This window comes from Macaca mulatta, chromosome 1 (assembly GCF_049350105.2).
Source record: "Macaca mulatta isolate MMU2019108-1 chromosome 1, T2T-MMU8v2.0, whole genome shotgun sequence".
Taxonomy (NCBI): domain Eukaryota; kingdom Metazoa; phylum Chordata; class Mammalia; order Primates; family Cercopithecidae; genus Macaca; species Macaca mulatta.
The window spans coordinates 237,033,656-237,057,798 of record NC_133406.1 but is presented as its reverse complement, the minus strand read 5'-3'; the positions used below and the strand labels follow the sequence as shown (position 1 = coordinate 237,057,798).

Below are 24,143 nucleotides of genomic sequence, written 5' to 3'. Positions count from 1 at the left end.
CCACGGCTGACAAAGCCGGGCCTCAAAAGGCTGGGTTAATCCTGGCTTCTCCTCAAAGCCACAAGTCAGGGTGGGGGTGAGGATAGTGGGGGTGAGGATGGCGGGGTTTCCTCCCCAGCAGTTAAGGGGCCCTCTCTGCAGTGAGCAGAGCAGGTCTGCTGCCAGCCTGCTGGGCCTCTTGTGGGACAGTGCGGGACAGCTCCAGGGCCTGGCCCACAGCCCCGCTAGCTAGGTCCTTGCCAGAGGCCAGAGGAGAGGCCAGGCAACAGGATGGCGCTGTCAAAAAGCAAGTTGTGGGCAGAGGACCCTGTGCTTGGTCCCGGCTGGGGGCAGAGGCTGAGTGCGGTGCTTTGAATACTCTGTGTCTTCAGAGCCGAGGGGCAGCTGCTGGTGGGCGTTCCGGGGCCCTCTGCAAGCCCAGCTTTTGTCCCCACGGACCCAGGGCACTGCTCTGCCACCTCCTCTGTCCCCAAGGCCCCAGAGGGGGTACCTGGGTCCTGGAATAAGAGCAGATGGAGTTCCTCACCCTGCCTGGGCAGCTCATTCTTTCCTGGGCTTGGGCAAAGTGATAGTGATAATAGCACCCACCTATTGCTATGAATCAGGACAGCGGCGACCGGGTGTGGACTGGGCCCTGAGCTCCTCACACAGCATCTCGGCAGCAAAGCAGAGGCTGGAGCTGTCCAGGCCGGGCCACCCAATCCCAGCCAGACACAAGGAAGTCTGTGTGAGTCTCAGTCTCTATTGTCCATGGAGACCCCTCCCCAGCAGGACCAGGGCAAGTGAGGCCCCTGGCTGTTGTTCCCCTTACCCCTGAGGAGCTTAAGCCCAGCCACGGGGTATGAAGCCTGTGTCCCACCTGACACCTCTGTAGTGCCCAGTCTTCCTGGAACCCAGGGGTGCTTAAGGCAAGTCTCTGCCCAGACGCCGACCCCAGGCCCCAAGTCAAGCCCGGCAGTGACAAAGGGCTGGGAGATGGAGCTTGGAGGTCAGACAGCTCTGGTCTGGGTGCCGGTTCACCCCAGCTTAGCAGGCAGGTTTGGGTCGCTAAACGGAGTGACAGTGCCTGACCTCCCAGGACCAAGGTTGGATGAGGGCCCCGCACAGGGCAGGCACCAATGGGCAGTGGGTGTGGCCATGAGGGTAGACCTGGGTGCCCCATGGAGAAGGCAGCGCAGCTGTGCCCCATTCCCCAGCAGGTGGGTAGCACTCACCGTCTCCCCAGGTCTCCACACCAGCAGAGGCAGATGCCTCGGGTGAATGCTGCCTCCCAGCCTCCCCCCACACTAGACCCCGCTTATCTCCTCTGGCTGTGGCCCTCGTCCCCTACTGGACCCCTGGGCCTTCACTATGCACTGGAGACAAAGCCAGCAAGCCTGTCCTGGGCTCAGCACATACCTGCTTCCCTCCCCTACCCTGATCATAGCCCAGGACAGAGATCCCTAGAGGCAGCTGTGCATGGGACGAGGGCCGAGCTGGCTCCAGCTCCTGTGGTCTGGGGGCTTGTGGCCTCTGGGCCTTGGCTGAAGGGGGTGTACTCAGTGTCTCCCAGGGAGCTGCGCTTCCAGGCCGTGAGAGTCCCCCGTGTGGCTGCTGCTCACTTGTTTAGGACATGGCTCAAGGTCACGGTGGGGCAGGCTGCCAGCTCCTGAGGATCCCTCTAGCCCCTGGCCTGCCGTCCCCAGGGAGCGGTTTCTTGTCCACAGCCTCTGGGGCTCTACCAGGCCTCCATCATGGCTGAGGATCACTTGGCATCTGCAGAGGATGTTTCTGCCTCTGGTTCCTCCTCCACAGAGCTCTTGGCCTGGGAGCCCCGGCTGGCAGCAGACACATCTGTCCCCGGCAGCCCCAGCCAGGAGCTCTTTCACAGCAGCCTGTTTTGTTGGGCAGTGCTGGGCCTGGCCCTGGCTGTGGCCTCACAGGCATTCTGAAGCTAGCTCGAGCCTCTCATCTGCCTGGCCTGTGGGCTGTGGGTGTCCTGGTGAGTGAGCTGTCACTGCCTTGACCATGGGAGCCCCAGCTTAACACCAGGGTGTCCTGAAACAGGGGCGATTGCCACATGTGTCCTTTCCCCCTCCCCAGGCTGCTGGCTTCCCTGGGGCAGGGAGGGACCAGCCCTGTGACATCTGGCCAGGCCTTTCTGACATCTGTCAGAGCCCAGCCTGTGCTCCCAGCAGCTCTCTGAGGGTTACAGTGACATTGTGCACCAGTGACGGCCACAGCCTCCCATGAAGGGGGCTGTCACCGAGGGGGCCCTGTGGCTGCCACCCGAGGATACCCTTCCTCTCTCAGAAGGAGAAAGGGACCCAGGAGGACCCTAATCCACAGGCTGTTGACCCTGGCTCGTGGACGTGTTTTGGGGGGTCCATCTGTGAACCCATGAATTTAATGGCAAGGGTTCTGTGGCTTAGCCCCAGGAGCTTTTCTAGGGAGAGGAAGGGTCCATGGCCTTGGCAGAGGGTGGGCTCAAAGAGGCCTGTAACCCTAGAGAGGAGAGCGACACGCCCCTAAACACACACATGCACACACAAGCAACGAAAGTGGATAAAAGTGGGCAATAAAAAAAACCATTTAAAAAATAAAAGCCCCCACCGCAGGCCCCATCTTCCAGAATCTGTCGCAACAGATTCACCCACACTGGTTAACGGTATTTGCGGTTTGCAAGATGCTACACGTCCCGGGAAAATGACAGACAAGTTATTATCACCTCTCCGCTGTCCTCCTGCCCAAACCTGCCCGTGCCGGGCACCCAGCTGCCGGGGAGCGAAGAGCGGGCATGAGGAAATTAGCAGCCCCGCGCCGCACCCGCCCCTCGCCCACCCCCGCACCAGCCCTGCCAGGCCCAGGGCTCCCAGCCAGGCCGGGCCCATGTTGGACTGGGGCGGGGGAGGAGGGGAAGGCGAGGAGGGTCGGAGAGGAGCCGGCAGCGTGGGGAGGGACGGGTGCAGTGGCGTTTGGGCAAACCCTTTCCTGCAAGCAGGATGGCGCATGCACCCTGGGCAGGCAAGTCCAGGCGGCTCCGTGTCAACAGCCGAAGATAAATACGATTTTATCAGCTCAGAATCTGTTGAAACACATCCATCTAGCGGTTCTAGGGAAGGAGAAGGTAGGAGGGGGGCGGCAGAGAGGGAGCGTCTCCACGTGACCTTTCCTATAGAATAGGCTCCACCGGAGTCCTCCTCCTCCTGCCTGTTTTCCACAGGGCCAATCCCAGGCCTGAAGCCCAGAGGCCTGCTGGGGAGATAGGAGGAAGGAGCTGGGGGAGCGCTCAAGCCGTCCTGGGCTCAGCCACCCTCTGGAAGGACCTGGATCTCTCAGGGCTCCCTTCCTTCCTGTGGCCACCTATGTCCCACCCCCAGATGCTGCCAGGACAGGGGACATCACAGACATCCCCCCCCGAGGTCACCCAACTCCGGCCAGGCTGGGCACCTGGGGTCCAGCTGGTGCCAGGGTGAGGTCTGCCAGGCATGTGTGCCCCGAAGGCCATGTGAGCACTGCACTGGGGACACCCCTGTGGGGAGGAGAGCCAGGCCCAGGACCTTGGTGGCCTTACCGGCCAGAGGGGAGGAGAGGTGCTCACATCGCCTGAGGGCAGTGGCCTCCTTGTTGTCCACCCTGAGGCCTGGGCCTCCCTCCACCACTGGCCCACGTCGACCTAGGTCACTCCACACTCCAGTCCCAGCCCCCATTTCCCGGGGTGGGTGGTCCGGCCGCCGCCTGCACCAGGTACCAGGGACAGCTCCCGCGCACCCAAGCTCCTCCCCGGGGCGGGGCGGGGCGGGGCGGGGCGTCCATAGTGCTCCCCGCGCCTGGGCCCCCAAGACCTCATGCCGACAGGAGTCCCTCAGACAGTGCAGACAGAAGCACGCACTGGGTCCTGCACCTACTTCGTGTGCCCTGGCCCTGGGACGCCCCACCACGCAGCTTCCAGAGCAGGAATCGCCACTTCACCCTGCCTGGAGCCCCAGAGGGAGCGGGGCGGGCTCAGCAGGGCGCTGCCAAGAGGCTGCTGCTGCGTAGGTCTGCGAAATGGGAGCACGGCTGACCCTGAGGCCCACGCGGGCGGGCGGGAGCTAAGGCTCCGCAGAGGACTATGGCCGGGGGTGCTGGGGCAGGGGCCTAGGGGAAGGGCTGCAGGGACCAGGCAGGAGCTGTGAAACCCCTCACGTTGTTGAGACTCCATGGGGCTGTCAGGGAGTGGGGGCTGCCGGGGCCTCTGCCCTCAGGCTTGGTTGCACCCAGAGCCTTACTCCATATGTGTCCAACCGACTGAGGAGCCCAGGAGGCCTCCCCTCCCCCTGAGTGTCTGGGGCTCCTTGGTGGATCTAATGACCCCCACCTGAGGCCGTGGACTGGGGCACCAGGGTGGAAGACGCCTCGGGAGACTCAGCCCCAGACAGGGAACTGCGGGGGAACGGGGCATGTGTACCTCCAGCCCCCCACAACCAACACCTCCTCACCTGGTGCTGAGAATGACAAGGGTGCAGTAGCCACTGACACCTGCAGGCCACTGTGTTCCCAGGGGACACGCAGTGAGTCACAGATGCAGGCGGAGAGGCTTGTGCAGGGGCTCGAGGCGTCCCAGCAGGAGAGCACAGAGCCAAAACTGCCACCCACAAGGCCAGACCTCAGAGGCCCTTCTCCTTTTGATGCCCCTGAGACTCTAACCTGAGCCACCTCGGCCAGGGTCTGCTTCAAGGGGAGGTCTGTCGCCTCCTCCCTGCTCTGTGGTTTCCCTAGGGAGCGGCTAGGATAGATGGCATTTATTGAGTACCAACTGCATACCTCCAGCTGCTACACATTACTGAGGAGAGATGAGGGGGACAGAGCCAGGTACCTAAACTCCAGGGGGCCTGTGTTCTCTGCACACAAGAGGTGCTCCGTAAATGCTCAGCGATGGGCGGCCTCAGAGAAGCCTGGCGACACAGCTGCAGGCCCTGTGTTCCTCTCCCCTGCTCGGGACACTGGCAGACAAGAGCCTGCCACCACCTGGCCCCTCCTCTTTCTGTCCCCAGCCAGCACAGATGGAGACCACGCATGGTGTGTGGCTTCAGGCCAGGCCTTTGTCCACGAGACCAGTGTCTGGACACAGTCCACTCCAAGGTCGGGCTGAGAGCCCTGTCTGAGTCTCCTGTGGGTCTAAGTCTCAGAGGATCTGAACTGTGAGCTGTTCCCATGTGCCCTGGGGACGGGGCTACCCGCTTATCCTCCCAAGTGATGCTGTGGGGAGCAAAGGGGGCATTTGTAATGGTGGGGACACTGTACGTCAGCGGTCACCTTCAGGGAAGCCAGACTGACCCCACAACAAGGGGACTGCCGTCCTTCCTGCCGTGCCCAAGGCTGCAGCTCCAATTGTCCAGGGCAGTCACCCACACAGGGCTGAGGCTGAGGGTTGCTGGCTCTGCAAGGCTGATTCTGCTTTCCTTTTCCTTTTTTTTTTCCTTTTTTTTTTTTTTTTTTTTTTTTTTTTGGTGATGGAGTCTTGCTTTGTCAGCCAGGTTGGAGTGCAATGGTGAGATCTTGGCCCACTGCAACCTCCGCCTCCCGGGTTCAAGCAATTCTCCTTGCCTCAGCTTCCTGAGTAGCTGGGACTATAGGCGCCCACCACCTTGCGTGGCTAATATTTGTATTTTTGGTAGAGACAGGGTTTCATCGTATTGGCCAGGCTGGTCTCGAACTCCTGACCTCAGCTGCCTGCCTCGGCCTCCCAAAGTGCTGGGATTACAGGCGTGAGCCACTGCACCCGACCTGTTTCCTGCTTTTCTAAACAGCGCCCAGCCTCGCCTTCGGGGTTGTGCATGATGGTTCCTTTCTGCATTTTTAACAGGACTGGGGATGGGCAGCTTCCTGCCTAAGGCCCTGTGCCCAAAGCGGGGGTCGCAGGCAGGGGCAGTGGAGCCACTCTAGCTCCAGGGGCTCCAGATGGATGGAGGATCTAGGAGGGGCCAGCCCTTTGGTATCCAATTCCCATCCTGAGGAGGCCACTGAAAGACTCCCTTCCACTTGTGCCTGCAGTCCCCTCACACCCACGGCAGGGACAGGCCAGCGTTCCTGGCTGGGTCCCATTCGGGGATCCCAAGTAACTCATCAAAGAGGGGACTGATCCTACTGCGCAGACAGGGGTGCTGAGGGTGCTGCAGACCCAGGCCCCACCCACCATGGCTCGCAGGCTCCATCAGCTCCATCTCCCCTGTCTCTTTCCTCCTTTTTCTTTCCTCGCTTTTCGTGTGCCTGCACCTACCAAGGACCTGTATGGCTCCTGAGAGCCCCTCGTGTCCCTTGATGGCCAGAGAGGCAGCACGGGTGCCCAGTGGGGGTCAGGGGGTCAGGGCTCCCTATCTTCCTTGGCAAAGGGCTTTCCTGGTTCTGCCAGTAGCTCCCTGTGTCTGACCTCAGTTTCCCCAACTGTTCCATGGTGGAGTGCGATGCGACATTCTCCAGGGCACTTGCGGCTGCAGTGACTTGTGATTCTGTCATCGGGGGCTGGTGAGGGGCGCAGAGGGCATGGGGTGGGAGCAGAAGTCATTCTCTGAACCTGAGACCGGGGATCATTCCTGATGGCCCTGTGGGGAGAGGGCATGAGGACTCCCAGCAGGTGCCCAGGAGCCAGACACTTGGCAAATCAGCCAGCTTGGAAGTGAGTGGACGCCCCTGCAGCAGCCTCAGCGGGATCCCTTTTAGAACTCATGAGGGCCGGCCTGGGTCCTCAGATGGGCAGCCAGGCCCTGTGGGGCAAGGATGCTGGAGGCCTCTGCAGGGGCTGGATCAGGAAGGATGTCATCCAGTCCTCCCACAGCAGGGCCCATGTCGGCTCCGGACAGACCTTTTAGCTCCTCGAGTCCCAAGCTGGGGATACTGGGGCTTGGCTCAGCTGCTCAGACTTGGTGGCCCCAGCAGGAGAGGGTGTCAGAGTCACCAGGGCTGCTGAGGCCATAAGAGACCTTCACACCTTCACAGGCCTTCACTCACACACCAACCCAGAGAGCTCTCTATGGAAGCTTGAATGCATCGTGGGCACCCAGCCCATCACACATTAACCACCTGCTCTGTGCAAATGCCAGAGAAGCCTAGCTCTGGTCTTAAAAACAGATTCAATGCTGCAAACCTACCTCTTCAAAGCACTGCAGTCGGGGACATGGCTTCCGCAGGCCTGGCTCCCAGCCCCCATTCCTGCCCTCAGTCTCCAGCAGCCCCTTCTTGCTCTTCTGGCCTTTCTTATCCCCATCCATAAACCTAAAGCCTCTCCACCTGGCTGCCACTGGCACTCACACCCCTGCTGTCATGGAGCCCAAATGACCCAATGGCTGTGGAGTGGGTGCCAGGGCAGCCGTGCCTGGATTCGCACCTCGAAGGACAGACACCTGCAGGGACTCAGTAGAGGGGCTGCTCGGGGCGGTCTTCATCGGGGGCTTGTGTAGGGGGCTCCCGTGGGGAGAACGTGGCTCCCGATGGGGGGTGGCCTGGACAGGGGTGCAGTTGGGACCACCAGTCTCACCTGCTCCCTCTCCCCCACCCCAGTACTCCCCACTCTTGAAGAAACTCTACTGCCAGATCGCCAAGACGTGCCCCATACAGATCAAGGTGTCCACCCCACCACCCCCAGGCACCGCCATCCGGGCCATGCCTGTCTACAAGAAGGCGGAGCACGTGACCGACATCGTGAAGCGCTGCCCCAACCACGAGCTCGGGAGGGACTTCAACGAAGGTGAGGCCCCCAACTCCTCCCCTCTGATGGCACTTTGCCCAGCATCCTGCACAGCACAGCTGGGGGCTGCCTAGCTGGGAGAGAGTGGGGCTGATGGCATGGGCTTAGCATTCCCCTGGGAGGGCTTTCGGTGCCTCCCCCAGCCCCCTTTTTCCCAGTTCTGACTGGGGCCTGGGGGGGCCCATGCTCCTGGGCAGGGGCAAGTGGTCTGGGCAGAGTCTGAGGGGCAGCGGCCTTCTGGGGCTCCAGAGATCCTATGTGCCATAGCCCCTCTCTCCAGTGTGCCTGGCAAGGCCTATGGGCTACCCCATGGATTAGCAGGAGAATCAGGGAGCAGAGCCACTGGGCAGGCATCCCCAGGCACAAGGGCTGCCAGCTGGCCTGAGCCTCATCTGGAAGCCCATGGACTGGGCCTGGTGGTCTCAGTTCTGCTGCGATGCACCTGGCACAGTGCTAGGCACCTCTCTACCTGGCACGGGTAGGCACCTCTTTGAACCTGGCACCGGCTGGGCACCTCTCTGCCTGGTACAGGGCTGGGCACCTCTCTGCACCTGGCATTGGGTGGGCACCTCTGTGCACCTCTCTGAAGTGTTGCCCCCTCCCGGCAGGACAGTCTGCCCCAGCCAGCCACCTCATCCGTGTGGAAGGCAATAATCTCTCGCAGTATGTGGATGACCCCGTCACCGGCAGGCAGAGCGTCGTGGTGCCCTATGAGCCACCACAGGTAGGCCGGGAGCCAGGCTGTGCCCAGGGCCCTGCAGTCAGCCGTACGGGGTGTGGGGTCCCCTGAGGCAGCCCCTGTCCCTCCTCAGTTGGCTGATCTGCCCATCCCGCGGCGTCTGTCTGGGGCTCCCTGCTCTGTGTTAAGTGTGTGTCCGGGACTCCCTCACCCACACAGGCCCCACTGTGCACACTGGTGCTCTGGCCCCGCATCCGCCTCGGGCCCTCTCAGGGCCTCAGTGTGCCCCGCTCCATAGTGGGGGGTGGGTCTTCAGCCTTGCCCTCCGTTGGTGCCCAACACTGCTTCTGGCTTGGGGCTCCCAGACACGGATTCAGGAGATGGGAGGTCCCTGCCCATTTAGACCCTGGTCTGGCTGGGACAGAACCGAACCAGCAACAGTGCCTGAAGAGGCGGCAGATTCTACGAAGGGCGTTGAGGGATGGTGGAAAGACTCCTAGGCCAGGCCAGGGGCCCAGGAGAGGTGGCCTGCAGGAGGCTGAGGCTGGTCAGCAGGGCGGAGAGCCGGGAGGCCCCGCTGGACACCATGTGGGTGGGGGCTGCAGGGAACTGGGGGGCATGCAGGCTGGAGGGAAGGGGACACGGAGAGGCTGGGGGGTTTGACCTTTGGCCCAAAGGCAGCAGAAGTTTCTGGGACACCATTCTGGAGCCGATGTGGGGCCCAACTGGTGTGAAAGGCTGGGGTAGGGGGAAACAGAGGGTTTGAAGTTGCTGCAGGATGGTGGAGCAGAGGCAGAACAGGTGAGGAGTGGGTACCAGGCCCCCAGGGAAAGGCAGGCAATGGCAGGCCTCCACCTTCCCTGTACCTGGTTCTGAGACCAGGCTCCACGCTGTACCCAGCCCCAGCCTCCCTCACCAGGTCCCATCCCTGTACCAGGCCCCCAGGACACCCCAGGCTCCTGTCCCTGTACCCAGTCTCCAGGTCCTCCACAACCCTCTACCCTGTACCCAGGCCCCCTTCGAGGTCCCCATCCCACCATCCTCTAAGAGCAGCCCCTTATGTCAGCAGAACCAGGGCCCAGGAGGGCTCCCTGAAACCATGTCCCACCCTCACCTGCCCCGGCCTGCCAGGAAGGCAGAGCTCTCTCGCCCCCTGGTGGCTGCCGTGTGACAGCAGTTCTGAGAAAGGCCAAGATTTTCCCAAACCCCGAATGGCTTACGTATTTGTCCCCAGGGTGATGTGAAAACTGCCCACATTGTGGTCTGGGGATACTCATTGATCAAGAGTTTTGGTTCACGGCTGGGCGCGGTGGCTCACGCCTGTAATCCCAGCATTTTGGGAGGCCGAGGTAGGCGGCTCACAAGGTCATGAGATCGAGACCATCCTGGCTAACATGGTAAAACCCCGTCTCTACTAAAAAACACACAAAAAATTAGCCAGGCGTGGTGGCAGGCACCTGTAGTCCCAGCTACTCGGGAGGCTGAGGCAGGAAAATGGTGTGAACCTGGGAGGTGGAGCTTGCAGTGAGCCTAGATTGTGCCACCACACTCCAGTCTGGGCAACGGAACGAGACTCCGTCTCAAAAAAACAAACAAACAAACAAACAAAAAAACAACAGATTTTTGGCTCATGTCTCAGCTGTACTGCAAAATCCCTGGGAAACGGGAGTGTGCTGGGGATGGGTTCGCTGGGGACAGCTCTGGTTCTTCTTTCTGCCCCGATGAGCCCACAGCATGCAACACACACATAGGCCCCCAAAATCTGTGCAGGCACACACACTCACACCCAGCATCTGGGCTTGACCTCCAGCCTGTGTCAGGGGAGAAGCTTGGGGCAAACAGACCGCAGGACTCTGTGCTGCTCTGAGAGCAGAGACCAGGTCTGAGCCCTCCCAGAACCCAGAACCAGCCCAGTGCTTGGTGTTTAGTGATCTTCATGAATGGGTGGGTGGATGGGGTGAGTGGGTGGATGGGTGGATGGATGGGGGTGGTTGGGGTGGATGGATGGATGGATGGATGGATGGGTAGGTAAGTGGGTGGACGGATGGATGGATAAATGGGGTGGGTGAGTGGGTGGATGGATGGATGGGGTGGTGAATGGGTGAATGGATGGGTGAACGGATGGATGAATGGGGTGGGTGGGTGGGTGGGTGAATGGATGGGGTGGGTAGATGGATGGATGGGGTGGGTAAGTGAATGGATGGTTGGGTAGAGGGATGGGTAGATGGGGTGGGTGGCTGGATGGATGTATAGATTGATATTGAATAGATGAGTGGGTGGATGCATGGTTGGATGGATGGATAGATAATAAATGGGGAGTGGATGGATGGATGGATGGATGGGAGTGGGTGGTGGATGGATGGATGGAGTGGGTGGGTGGGTGGATGGATGGATTGATATTGAATGGATGGGTGGGTGGATGGATGGTTGGATAGATGGATAGATAATAAATGGGGGGAGTGGATGGATGGATAGATGCATGGACGGATAGGGTGGGTGGGTGGATGGATGGATGGATGGATGGATGGATGGATGGAGTGGGTGGGTGGGTGGATGGATTGATATTGAATGGATCGGTGGGTGGATGGATGGTTGGATAGATGGATAGATAATAAATGCGGGGGAGTGGATGGATGGATGGATGGGGTGGGTGGGTGGGTGGATGGATGGATAGATGAATGAATAGATGGGTAAATGGATGGATGGATGGATGAATGGGGTGGGTGGATGGATGGGGTTGGTGGATGGATGGATGGGTGGATAGATGGATAGATGGATGGATGGATGGATGGATGGATGGATGGATGAATGGATAGATGGGGTGGGTGGGTAGATGGATGGATGAGTGGACAGATATACAGATGGCAAAAACTATAGAGCAGGGCATCCCCCTGCCTACCTTGAGCCAGAACCAGACATGGAGCTGGGGGCTGCCACCTTAGTGGATTGGGGATGCGTGCTGATGCTAGCCCCCCCTCTCCCTGCTCCCCCGTGTGCAGGTGGGGACAGAATTCACCACCATCCTGTACAACTTCATGTGTAACAGCAGCTGTGTCGGGGGCATGAACCGACGGCCCATCCTCATCATCATCACCCTGGAGACGCGGGAGTGAGTCCCGGGCACACGGGGTGGAGGTGGGACAGGGCTGGGCAGGCACGGCTAGCGGGAGAAGGGGGGCTGTCATGGAGACCTGCGTGCCGAGGCCAGCTCGGGGAGGAGACTGGGCCGTGCTGCTGGAGGAAGGGACTGCCCTCTGGCCTGAAGGGCCTGCCTGGGCAGGAGCGGGGCCTCTGGAGGGAGGCGGGAGTCCCCGGGCGGGCGAGGTCTCAGGGCAGCCTCCCAGCTTTGAGCCTCTGGCTCCCTCTGGTGGGAACACTCGCTGCCGGCACTGGGCGCTCCACGGTGACTCAGGGCTCGCAAGGCCGGTCCTGAAGGGTCCAAGGTGGGCAGGGAAGGTGGGCAGGTTGAGGGTGGGCAGGATTGAGCTCACAATTCTGGCCGTGCCCACCCGACAGTGGGCAGGTGCTGGGCCGCCGGTCCTTTGAGGGCCGCATCTGCGCCTGTCCTGGCCGCGACCGAAAAGCCGATGAGGACCACTACCGGGAGCAGCAGGCCTTGAATGAGAGCTCCGCCAAGAACGGGGCTGCCGGCAAGCGCGGTGAGCAGCCGGCGGGGGGAGCTGGATGCTGTGGGAGGGGAAGGGGACACGCTGGCAGGACGCAGTGCGAGCCAGGGCCCCAGGGACAGGGCCAGCCCCCGAACGGCCCCCCAGACCCAAAATCCTCCCTGACGGAGCCTGAGAGCAGCCCCCAAATAAGTCGCCTGTCCAGGCCTGGGGGGCACTGCAGGTTTGCCCATCCCTGTGGGCTGCTCACCACCGGACCCACCTGAAGAATCTATTGGCCCCAAGGGTGGGGCAGGTCTCCCTCCTCCCGGAGGGTGGCCTCACCCCACCCGCCCTGCCTGGCCTTCCAGCCTTCAAGCAGAGCCCCCCTGCCGTCCCCGCCCTGGGCCCCGGCGTGAAGAAGCGGCGGCACGGAGACGAGGACACGTACTACCTGCAGGTGAGTGTGCACTCCCGTACAGCGGCCGGGAGACCTGCCTCACCTCTGTCGTCTGCTGAACCCAGGCTGGGCCATGGGGAGAGACCCTGGAGACCACAGTGGCGGGGGCGGGAGGCACCCAGCCCTGCGTGAGAGGGTCCAGAGGGCAGAACCTGCTTGCAAGAGCCAGACCAGCAGGGCCCAAGTGCAGGGCATCCCTGAGAGTCCCCTCAGTCCCGAAAACCCAGCGTCATGCCATTTACAATGAAGCCATGTGTACATAGCACAGGTGGGGTGGTGCGGAGTCCACCGGGGTAGAAGTTCAGCAGGAATCCAGGACCCTAACATTGGCCAGGACCCGTGGCCATAGACCCCCTGAGTGTGCCTCTCACATGTGGCCTCCAACAGGTGAATTAAATCGGCACAGGCTTGGCGAGGATTCATCTTCCATGATGTGAGCTTTCAGGTTTTTGAGCTCCAGAATGAGCCCCAATTGGGGGCGGTGGCTCATGCCTGTAATCCCAGCATCTTGGGAGGCCAAGGTGGGTGGATCACTTGAGCCCAGGAGTTTGAGACCAAAGTGGGCAACATAGCGAGAACCCCATCTCTACAAAAATTAGCTGGGTGTGGTGGTGGCATGCACCTATAGTCCCAGCTACTCAGAAGACTGAGGCAGAAGGATCGCCTGAGGGCAGGAGGATTGCCTGAGCCCAGGAGTCCGAGGCTGCAGTGAGCTATGATGATGCCACTGCACTGCACTCTAGCCTGGGCAACAGAGCAAGACTCTGTCTAAAGAAAGGAAGAGAGAGAGATACTTGGTTTTTTTTTAAAAAAAAAAAAAAACAGTATCTGTTGGTGGGGGAGGAAGAGGGAGGCTTAGGGACCACAAGGAGCAGGCATGGTTCTTGGGGACAGACCTGCCCACCGAGTCATGGACTCTAATTAGACCTGCTTCTTGGGAAGAGGAAAGAAGGTCAGGGGATCCTGAGCCTCTGGGGTGCCGGGGAACCCCCACAAAGGACAGACGCTTTGCCAAGCCCAGGTCCTCCTGAGGCTGCGGCCGCCCGCCTCCCTCCCGCGGGGGTCTGGGGCATGTGGGCAGAGCATCTGCTCCTCTGTGCTCAGGTGCGAGGCCGCGAGAACTTCGAGATCCTGATGAAGCTGAAGGAGAGCCTGGAGCTGATGGAGTTGGTGCCGCAGCCGCTGGTGGACTCCTATCGGCAGCAGCAGCAGCTCCTACAGAGGCCGTGAGTCAACCCCAGCCCACCATCGGTGTGGGGAAGCTCATGGCTCAACCCCGCAGGAGAAGGCCAGGAGGACCAGAAACCCCTCCAGAAGGCATCATCTGCCAGGAACAGGCAGCAGGGTCCAGAGCTCAGGGGGCCCACCCCACACCTCCTCCTCCAGGAAGCCTGGTGGGACTTGGGGCTGCCCTGGGACCCTAGGCCATGGCCCTTGCTATGCCTCTGCTACTGAGGGGTCCTGTAAATGTCTGCTGGGTGGAAAGGCCAGGAGGGGTGGCCAGAGTGACCATGACCCACCAAGACCAGAGGCCAATTCCAGTGGCACAGGTCATCCCCCTGCCTACCGGCCCCGCCATGGCCAGTTTCCTTCTCAGGAGCAGGGCCAGTGGCTGTGCATGGTCATCCTCCAGCCACTCTCTGACATCAGAGGAGGACAAAGCCACTCTCTGACCTCAGAGTCTCCACCCATTCGCAGCATGGGGGCATCGCGGGCGTGGGTGGTTGGTGGGCACGAGGCTGCCTTGCTTCCCACCCATGCAAGCCATTGCTTCTGAGCAGGAGTCACCTACAGCCCCCATCCTACGGGCCGGTCCTCTCGCCCATGAACAAGGTGCACGGGGGCATGAACAAGCTGCCCTCTGTCAACCAGCTGGTGGGCCAGCCTCCCCCGCACAGCTCGGCAGCTACACCCAACCTGGGGCCTGTGGGTGAGTCCCTTGGGCAGTGGGGGCCCATGGGCAGGGCGGGGAGGCCCACTGGGGGTGCCTGGCTCAGGGCACTCCACCCAGCTCCGGACCCAGGGCAGGTGTGTCTGTGGCTGGCTCCTTCCAGCGGTTCTACCCTCTGGGCAGCCACGGACAGCCCTCTCTGCCCACTCCTGACTGTGGGAGGTGGAGGGGGCATGGTTAAGAGCGTGGAACCCACACGCCTGCACCACCTCTTGGCAGGCAAGGAAGCGTGCGGAGGGCTCTTAACATTACACAGCCTGTTTCCCCATCGGCAAATGGCCACAAAAGTACCAGTCTCACTCCTTGTGAGGATTAAATGCTGCAAGACCTCCTCAGGGACCCCAGCACAAGCTGGGGGCTCCACTGGATAGAGTTTGGGCCCCCTTCCCCTGGAAGGTCCTCATGTGGGCAGGACCAGGCATGTTCCCAGTGCTGCGAGCAAGCACCCCAGGTGTTTCCTGAGGCCCCAGGATGGGCGAGCACTCCAGTCCCCCCGGGTGTTTCCTGAGGCCCCGGGATGCGGTGAGCACTCCAGTGCCAGCTGTGATTGCCCTTACGACCCAGTGCCTTGTGTGCACAGTCATCGCCGTCCCTACTAGGCGGGGCTAGGAGACAAGGTCCCAGGTGTTCAGCCCTTGCTCAAGCCTCCAGCTGGCTGGGGCGATGCCAAGCATCACATCGCGAGGCCTTGGGGTGGCTCCCCTGGTGTCCAGAGGTGTCTGGAGCCTGGGTAGAGCCTGCACCTGGACGCCTGGCCTGGCTTCCCTGAATGCCCCACCTGCCTCTCACCCAGGCGCTGGGATGCTCAACAACCATGGCCACGCAGTGCCAGCCAACGGCGAGATGAGCAGCAGCCACAGCACCCAGTCCATGGTCTCGGGGTCCCACTGCACTCCGCCACCCCCCTACCATGCCGACCCCAGCCTCGTCAGGTGTGTGGGCTGCCGAGGGCCTGAGCATGCGCTGTCACCCTGTCCGTTCACCTCTGTCCTTCTGGCCATGTCAGCTGCCCTGCCCCACCCTGTGTGCTCACCACTCGAAAGCCCAGATCAGACAGGCGGGCGAGGGCAGTCAGGCGAGGAGCATCGAAGATGCTGGGGAAATGGTCCACTTAGAGGAAAAACACCAAAAGCCGGGTCTTCACTGACCTGTCCCCAGCTGAGCACGTCCCCTCCCTGAGGGATGCCATGGCCACCTGTGGGCTGGAGGGAGACAGTGACAGTCTCCGCCCTAGCCAGGCCACTCCCAGAGATGAGGGCTCACACAGCCCTGTGCTCGGAAGCTAATGCTGCTTCCTTTCTCAAATTCTCTCTGCAGTTTTTTAACAGGATTGGGGTGTCCAAACTGCATCGAGTATTTCACGTCCCAGGGGTTACAGAGCATTTACCACCTGCAGAACCTGACCATCGAGGTAACGCCCGGGCGACCCCCGCTCCGCACAGGCAGTAGCTGGAGGGGCCCCTGACCAGAGGGCAAAGAGCCTTCTCTTCCTTGCTCTCGTGGCTGGGAAACTTGGAAACCCTCTCCCACGGGCAAGTGGATGTGATGACTCGACTCTTGAGAGCTCAGGCAGGCGCAGCCAGGCGGGCGGCTGGCGGCGCGGGACACAGGCCCAGGCCTCTGGATGCTGAACTGGTCATTTGGGCCTTTTCGGACTCCCAGCAGCCAGTGTGCCTTTGATTTTCGGGGATGGGCTGTTTCCAAGGCACAAAGAACAGAAGAATGTAAGGCCCCAAGGGAGTCAGTCCAGTTCAGCGCCATTTACACCCAGAGGAAAGGGGACCCGGGGAAGGCAAGCGTCTGACCTGAGGCCACATAGCTCTTGGCACTTGTGGGAGCTGATCGCAGGCACCATGATTAAACAGCCACGGGCTTGTCTTTGGGTTGAGACTAGCGGTGTACAAAGCCTGCTCGTAGCCTAGGACAGTGTGAACCACAGGACACTCTCAGTCAAGGAAGAGCAAGCCCTCTGCCGGGAACCCGCCCCCAGCCAGTGCCACAGCCCAGGTCCAAGGCCCCTCCCAGACCATCCCCAGCCTGGGGCTGCAGACAGAGATGAGGGTCAGTGCGAGCTGGGGCCACCTGCTCAGCCTAACTGTCCCTCGTGCAGAGGGTGGCCTCGTCTGTGTCCACTAACCGCCCTCCCTGCAGCCTGTCTCCAGTACGCTGAGCCAGCTCCAGGTCACGTGTTAACCCTTGCCTCCCCTGCATGTGTGTGCTTCGTGTGGTGCCTAGAGGGTGCTGGGAGCTCATGGATGAGCTGGGGATCTGCTCTGGGGGGCAGGGACATGGAGACCAACGAGGGCCCTGCCCTGAGGCTGGGAGGCAGTTCCTCCCCCAGGGCCAGGTAGATACATGCTCAGGGAGCTCCATGTCTAATGCTCCGAGGTCAGGGCTCAGGCCCCACACAGGCCAGGAGGGGCCCTGGTGGGCTCTCCCCCTCCCCCACGTCCCCTCTCCTGCCTACTCTGGTTAGACGTGTGGGGGCCGGGGTGTGGTGTGGCCAGACCTCCAGGCCCAGGGCGGCCCTCCCTGCTCTCCCTGTCCCCACTGCCCCCTGCCCCCTGCCCCTAACGCGCCGGCCTCTCGCAGGACCTGGGGGCCCTGAAGATCCCCGAGCAGTACCGCATGACCATCTGGCGGGGCCTGCAGGACCTGAAGCAGGGCCACGACTACAGCGCCGCGCAGCAGCTGCTCCGCTCCAGCAACGCGGCCGCCATCTCCATCGGCGGCTCCGGGGAGCTGCAGCGCCAGCGGGTCATGGAGGCCGTGCACTTCCGCGTGCGCCACACCATCACCATCCCCAACCGCGGCGGCCCCGGCGCCGGCCCCGACGAGTGGGCGGACTTCGGCTTCGACCTGCCCGACTGCAAGGCCCGCAAGCAGCCCATCAAGGAGGAGTTCACGGAGGCCGAGATCCACTGAGGGGCCGGGCCCCGCCAGAGCCTGTGCCACCGCCCAGAGACCCAGGCCGCCTCCGCTCTCCTTCCTGTGTCCAAAACTGCCTCCCGAGGCAGGGCCTCCAGGCTGTGCCCGGGGAAAGGCAAGGTCCGGCCCATCCCCAGGCACCTCACCGGCCCCAGGAGAGGCCCAGCCACCAAAGCCGCCTGCGGACAGCCTGAGTCACCTGCAGAACCTTCTGGAGCTGCCCTAACGCTGGGCTTGCGGGGCAGGGGCCGGCCCAGTCTCAGCCCTGCCACTGCCGGGCGTGCTCCATGGCAGGCGTGAGTGGGGACCGCAGTGTCAGCTCCGACCTCCAGGCCTCATCCTAGAGACTCTGTCATCTGCCGATCAAGCAAAAAGTCCTTCCAGAGGAAAGAATCCTCTTCGCTGGTGGACTGCCAAAAAGTATTTTGCGACATCTTTTGGTTCTGGAGAGTGGTGAGGAGCCAAGCGACTGTGTCTGAAACACCGTGTATTTTCAGGGAATGTCCCTAACGGGCTGGGGACTCTCTCTGCTGGACTTGGGAGTGGCCTTTGCCCCCAGCACACTGTATTCTGCAGGACCGCCTCCTTCCTGCCTCTAACAACCACCAAAGTATTGCTGAAATTGGAGAAAACTGGGGAAGGCACAACCCCTCCCAGGTGCGGGAAGCATCTGGTACCGCCTCAGCCAGTGCCCCTCAGCCTGGCCACAGTCGCCTCTCCTTGGGGAACCCTGGGCAGAAAGGGACAGCCTGTCCTTAGAGGACTGGAAATTGTCAATATTTGATAAAATGATACCCTTTTCTACATGGTGGGTCAGCTTTTTTTTTTTTTTTTTTTTTTTTAACTTTCTTTCTCAACATTCCCTTTCCAGCTCAACCTAGCACCCGTGAGCCGTGCTACGGAAGCTGAGTGAGAAGCCAGGTGGGCGGGACTTGTCCCCAGGAAGGCTGGGCGGGAGGAAGCCTAGAGGGAACGCTGGGAAGGGCAAATTCACAGGAACGCTCTGCCGTGGGAGCAGCTCCTCCCTTGCCGCGGCCACCTTCTCTACCACTGCGAGGTCCAGAGGGCGTTGCTTTCTTTTCCAGGGGGCGGCGGCGGCAGTCAGGGAACAGACTGAGGTAGGTGCAGGGGGCGTCTAGGCCTTCGTGGAGCACCCCAGGGAGTTAGTGGGCCCCAGGGAGGCAGTATCTGCACAGGCCCCTGCTGGGGCCACCTCCATCCACAAGGAGCAGCCTGAGCCTTGGTGGCTGGAGCTTGACCATCCCGGAGCACAGCTCCAGGACAAGGAACCGGAGTCCCCAGGGAGCCTCACAGGTGTGACAAGGCCCTTCATTCCAGGCAGGTGGGCCAGTGGAGAGTGGTGAGCAGCCAAGTGACTGCGTCTGAAACACCGTGTATTTTCAGGGAATGTCCCTAATTGCATCTTGCCTGTGCCGGGGGCTGGGGACTCTCTGCTGGACTTGGGAGTGGCCTCTGCTCCCAGCACACTGTATTCTGCAGGACCGCCTCACTCACGTAAGCTGAGACACCACTCAGAGTGCAGGCTGCCTGGCCCCTTCTGACACGGCCAGCTCCACACTCTCTGCCTACGGTATGTGTGGCATCAGCTCCTAAGGGCTAGGAGCTTCCCCCACTAACATCTCCCAGAAGCAGTTAAGCCCCCCAGGGCATGGCAAGGTTAGACACAGCCCCCATCCCCAGATCAGGACTCCATCTTGCTGAGTGGCATCACCGTCACCAGCCTCCCCTTATTTAAAAGCAGCGACTGGTGTTGCCGCAGATGCCTGGTCTACGAAGACACAGGCGTCCCTCTCCCACACTGTCCACCACCCCGGGGACCACTGACAGCACAGCTGCCTGGGTGCACGTTTGTGGGGGCAGCAAAAACGGGGCTGCCGCCTCTCAGGGGATCTGGCTGCAGCCAGGGCGAGAGCCCGGCCCTTCCTTCTAGCCCAAGGGCAGGCTCTGGCTGCTCAGCTTCTGGGGTTCCATCTCCCTAGAAAGGTGCCCACACCCAGGGCATCAGTCAGTAGGGGCAGCAGCAGCGGACTCAGGGCTTTCCCAGGGTGGCGCAGCCACCCCAGCTGCATGTCACCTCAGCTCTCCATCTTACTGCCATTTCGTAGATGAGGAAGCTGAGGCCAGAAAGGCTAAGACCCGTGCCCCAGGCATCACGCCCATCTCCTGGGGGCTGGGCACCTGCTACCCAAGTCCACCTCCTGAAGCCCCACTCTGCCCCATGCTCCGCTTCTAGAGCGGCGGGGGCCCATCCCGACACTCGGGTTCCCAAGCCCAGCACAGATGTGCTTCAATTCCAGGGGTTGTTGAGTTGTTTCTTAGGCATGTTCCCTGTGCACCGAGTCCAGTGAGGCTGTCCCAAGAGCCCCTGTAGTGTGCTGCTGGGGGGGGTGGCACAGAGCAGGGAGAGGCCCAGGGGCAGCTGTCACTGGAACCCCAGCCAGACGTCCAAGAAGCCGGTCAGAACACAGAGCAGCCAGATGGCCCCAGCTGCACCTGTACAGCGAGCCCGCGCAGCCTCCTTGCGCTGGAGAAGCAGCAGTGAAAGTAAACGGAGTCGAGACTTTGCCGTGGTTAGGAGAAAATGCAAATTCCCAGGAACAAGAATCCTTTAAGCGATGTTTTTTATACAACTAAACAAATCAACAAATAAATCTTGAAGGCAGATGGTTTTCCCGGCAGTGCAGGGGTAGGAGGGAGGCTGCCGGCACTCCTGGAGCTGAGGGGGATGGGCAGTGGTCCTGAGTCTGCTCAGAGAGGCCAGGCAGGAGGAGCTCACCAGGCAGGTCAGCTCACGTCCGTCTGACTCACTCTGGTCAGAAACAGCGACTCTCCCCCATGCCCCCAGCATTCCCACCAGGCCTGGGCTGCTAGGAAGCCCTTGCTGTACCCAGGGGCCCGACTCGCAGTATCCTGGCACAGAGACACCTGTCACTCGGAACAGTCAGTGTCTCCAACGCACAGACATCCACTCCTCTGTTACCAGTTAAAGCACTTGAATGCTTTAGGGTGGACACGCGACCCCATCTGTGTGTCCATGTAGGCTGGTGCTTCTCCGAGCAGTATTAATGGACGCCCTCCAATGACGTAACAACTGTTTTTGGTAATGTAATCTTGGGAAAATGTGTTATTTTTTTAGCTGTGTTTCAGTGGGGATTTTTGTTTTTGTAACATAATAAAGTGTATGTTCCAATGACTGGTTCTCATGACTAAACCTCCATCTCCGAGGGGCTCAGACATACAGGGCGGCTCCTCACAGGCGGGAAGCCTGTGGCCTCTGCGGCCGGCCCGGCAGCCCACCTGCGTTTCTCTGTGTCGTGAGTCTGATGGGTCCCTGGGGTGTCCCTCTGCCCTGTGCCTCGGAGGAGCTGCGGGCCAAGCCCAGTAGCCTCATGGGACTGACCGGGCCTCTCAGGCCTCCTGAAGTGCAGGCCCGTGAGCCCTCATCCAAGCCCTGTGGGGCCCAGGCTTTCTGGACTTCAGCGAGGCCAAGCAGGGTCTCCAGGTGTCACAGACACCCACACAGAACGCACCCTCGTTTCTCAGCAAAACCTAAGAAAACAAAAGGCAGCAGAGAGCCTCGTGCTGGCTCAAGCCAGGCTGAGCCCAGAGGCTTCGCTTCAGTTCTCTTGGTTCTCAGGTTTCTTGGTTTCAGACTTGTGAACAGTGACTAGGGTCCTGTCACAGCAAAAATAAGGCCCTAGAAATCTGTTCAACCTCAAAGGAGGCCTCAGTCTTTTTAGAAATTGGCCTTAAACAAAGAAAGAAAAGACCAAGGCAAAAGGGAAAGATGCCGCCAGGAAGCTCCACTGAGTTGCCCCACAGGTGAAGTGCAGGTGAGGTGAGGTGACATGCAGGTGAGGTGCAGGTGAGGTGACGTGCAGGTGAGGTGCAGGTGAGGTGACGTGCAGGTGAGGTGACGTGCAGGTGAGGTGAGGTGCAGGTGAGGTGACGTGCAGGTGAGGTGCAGGTGAGGTGAGGTGCAGGTGAGGTGAGGTGCAGGTGAGGTGAGGTGCAGGTGAGGTGACGTGCAGGTGAGGTGCAGGTGAGGTGACGTGCAGGTGAGGTGCAGGTGAGGTGACGTGCAGGTGAGGTGAGGTGCAGGTGAGGTGAGGTGAGGTGCAGGTGAGGTGAGGTGCAGGTGAGGTGAGGTGAGGTGCAGGTGAGGTGACGTGCAGGTGAGGTGACGTGCAGGTGAGGTGCAGGTGAGGTGAGGTGCAGGTGAGGTGCAGGTGAGGTGAAGTGAGGTGCAGGTGAGGTGACGTGCAGGTGAGGTGAGGTGAGGTGCAGGTGAGGTGCAGGTGAGGTGACGTGCAGGTGAGGTGAGGTGAGGTGAGGTGAGGTGCAGGTGAGGTGACGTGCAGGTGAGGTGAGGTGCAGGTGAGGTGAGGTGAGGTGCAGGTGAGGTGAGGTGAGGTGCAGGTGAGGTGAGGTGCAGGTGAGGTGCAGATGAGGTGAGGTGAGGTGCAGGTGAGGTGACGTGCAGGTGAGGTGAGGTGAGGTGAGGTGCAGGTGAGGTGAGGTGAGGTGCAGGTGAGGTGACGTGCAGGTGAGGTGAGGTGCAGGTGAGGTGAGGTGAGGTGCAGGTGAGGTGAGGTGAGGTGCAGGTGAGGTGAGGTGCAGGTGAGGTGCAGGTGAGGTGAGGTGAGGTGCAGGTGAGGTGACGTGCAGGTGAGGTGAGGTGAGGTGAGGTGCAGGTGAGGTGAGGTGACGTGCAGGTGAGGTGACGTGCAGGTGAGGTGAGGTGCAGGTGAGGTGCAGGTGAGGTGAGGTGAGGTGCAGGTGAGGTGAGGTGACGTGCAGGTGAGGTGAGGTGCAGGTGAGGTGACGTGTAGGTGAGGTGAGGTGCAGGTGAGGTGCAGGTGAGGTGGGGTGCAGGTGAGGTGACGTGCAGGTGAGGTGACATGCAGGTGAGGTGAGGTGAGGTGCAGGTGAGGTGAGGTGAGGTGACGTGCAGGTGAGGTGAGGTGCAGGTGAGGTGACGTGCAGGTGAGGTGACGTGCAGGTGAGGTGACGTGCAGGTGAGGTGAGGTGAGGTGACGTGCAGGTGAGGTGAGGTGCAGGTGAGGTGCAGGTGAGGTGAGGTGAGGTGCAGGTGAGGTGACGTGCAGGTGAGGTGAGGTGCAGGTGAGGTGAGGTGCAGGTGAGGTGAGGTGCAGGTGAGGTGACGTGCAGGTGAGGTGAGGTGCAGGTGAGGTGAGGTGAGGTGCAGGTGAGGTGAGGTGAGGTGAGGTGCAGGTGAGGTGAGGTGCAGGTGAGGTGCAGGTGAGGTGCAGGTGAGGTGCAGGTGAGGTGAGGTGAGGTGCAGGTGAGGTGACGTGCAGGTGAGGTGAGGTGAGGTGAGGTGCAGGTGAGGTGAGGTAACGTGCAGGTGAGGTGACGTGCAGGTGAGGTGAGGTGCAGGTGAGGTGCAGATGAGGTGAGGTGAGGTGCAGGTGAGGTGAGGTGAGGTGCAGGTGAGGTGAGGTGCAGGTGAGGTGACGTGTAGGTGAGGTGAGGTGCAGGTGAGGTGAGGTGCAGGTGAGGTGCAGGTGAGGTGGGGTGCAGGTGAGGTGACGTGCAGGTGAGGTGACATGCAGGTGAGGTGAGGTGAGGTGCAGGTGAGGTGAGGTGAGGTGACGTGCAGGTGAGGTGAGGTGCAGGTGAGGTGACGTGCAGGTGAGGTGACGTGCAGGTGAGGTGAGGTGAGGTGACGTGCAGGTGAGGTGAGGTGCAGGTGAGGTGACGTGCAGGTGAGGTGACGTGCAGGTGAGGTGACGTGCAGGTGAGGTGAGGTGAGGTGACGTGCAGGTGAGGTGAGGTGCAGGTGAGGTGCAGGTGAGGTGAGGTGCAGGTGAGGTGAGGTGCAGGTGAGGTGACGTGCAGGTGAGGTGACGTGCAGGTGAGGTGAGGTGAGGTGACGTGCAGGTGAGGTGCAGGTGAGGTGAGGTGCAGGTGAGGTGAGGTGCAGGTGAGGTGAGGTGCAGGTGAGGTGACGTGCAGGTGAGGTGAGGTGCAGGTGAGGTGAGGTGCAGGTGAGGTGAGGTGCAGGTGAGGTGACGTGCAGGTGAGGTGAGGTGCAGGTGAGGTGAGGTGAGGTGCAGGTGAGGTGAGGTGAGGTGAGGTGCAGGTGAGGTGAGGTGCAGGTGAGGTGCAGGTGAGGTGCAGGTGAGGTGAGGTGAGGTGCAGGTGAGGTGACGTGCAGGTGAGGTGAGGTGAGGTGAGGTGCAGGTGAGGTGAGGTGACGTGCAGGTGAGGTGACGTGCAGGTGAGGTGAGGTGCAGGTGAGGTGCAGATGAGGTGAGGTGAGGTGCAGGTGAGGTGAGGTGAGGTGCAGGTGAGGTGAGGTGCAGGTGAGGTGACGTGTAGGTGAGGTGAGGTGCAGGTGAGGTGAGGTGCAGGTGAGGTGGGGTGCAGGTGAGGTGACGTGCAGGTGAGGTGACATGCAGGTGAGGTGAGGTGAGGTGCAGGTGAGGTGAGGTGAGGTGACGTGCAGGTGAGGTGACGTGCAGGTGAGGTGACGTGCAGGTGAGGTGAGGTGAGGTGACGTGCAGGTGAGGTGAGGTGCAGGTGAGGTGACGTGCAGGTGAGGTGAGGTGCAGGTGAGGTGACGTGCAGGTGAGGTGAGGTGCAGGTGAGGTGACGTGCAGGTGAGGTGAGGTGCAGGTGAGGTGACGTGCAGGTGAGGTGACGTGCAGGTGAGGTGACGTGCAGGTGAGGTGAGGTGAGGTGACGTGCAGGTGAGGTGAGGTGCAGGTGAGGTGAGGTGCAGGTGAGGTGACGTGCAGGTGAGGTGCAGGTGAGGTGGGGTGCAGGTG

General features: G+C 61.1%; 1 protein-coding gene across 3 annotated transcripts in view; it reads left to right on the top strand.

Annotated features, from left to right (window-relative positions):
- TP73 (tumor protein p73) overlaps positions 1 to 20,539 on the top strand; it is a 92,387-nt gene extending 71,848 nt beyond the window's left edge. For 2 of the 3 annotated variants that reach the window (XM_015138176.3, XM_077978395.1), the window contains 10 exons: positions 7,519 to 7,705; positions 8,314 to 8,429; positions 11,384 to 11,493; positions 11,901 to 12,043; positions 12,361 to 12,449; positions 13,554 to 13,675; positions 14,231 to 14,379; positions 15,194 to 15,332; positions 15,718 to 15,811; positions 16,993 to 20,539. In XM_015138176.3, coding sequence (XP_014993662.2) covers positions 7,519 to 7,705; positions 8,314 to 8,429; positions 11,384 to 11,493; positions 11,901 to 12,043; positions 12,361 to 12,449; positions 13,554 to 13,675; positions 14,231 to 14,379; positions 15,194 to 15,332; positions 15,718 to 15,811; positions 16,993 to 17,325 — 1,482 coding nt within the window. In that variant the 3' untranslated portion in view covers positions 17,326 to 20,539. The remainder of the gene's footprint in view (positions 1 to 7,518; positions 7,706 to 8,313; positions 8,430 to 11,383; positions 11,494 to 11,900; positions 12,044 to 12,360; positions 12,450 to 13,553; positions 13,676 to 14,230; positions 14,380 to 15,193; positions 15,333 to 15,717; positions 15,812 to 16,992) is intronic. The other variant, XM_077978405.1, reaches the window with a different exon arrangement.
- Positions 20,540 to 24,143: the final 3,604 nt, after the last annotated feature.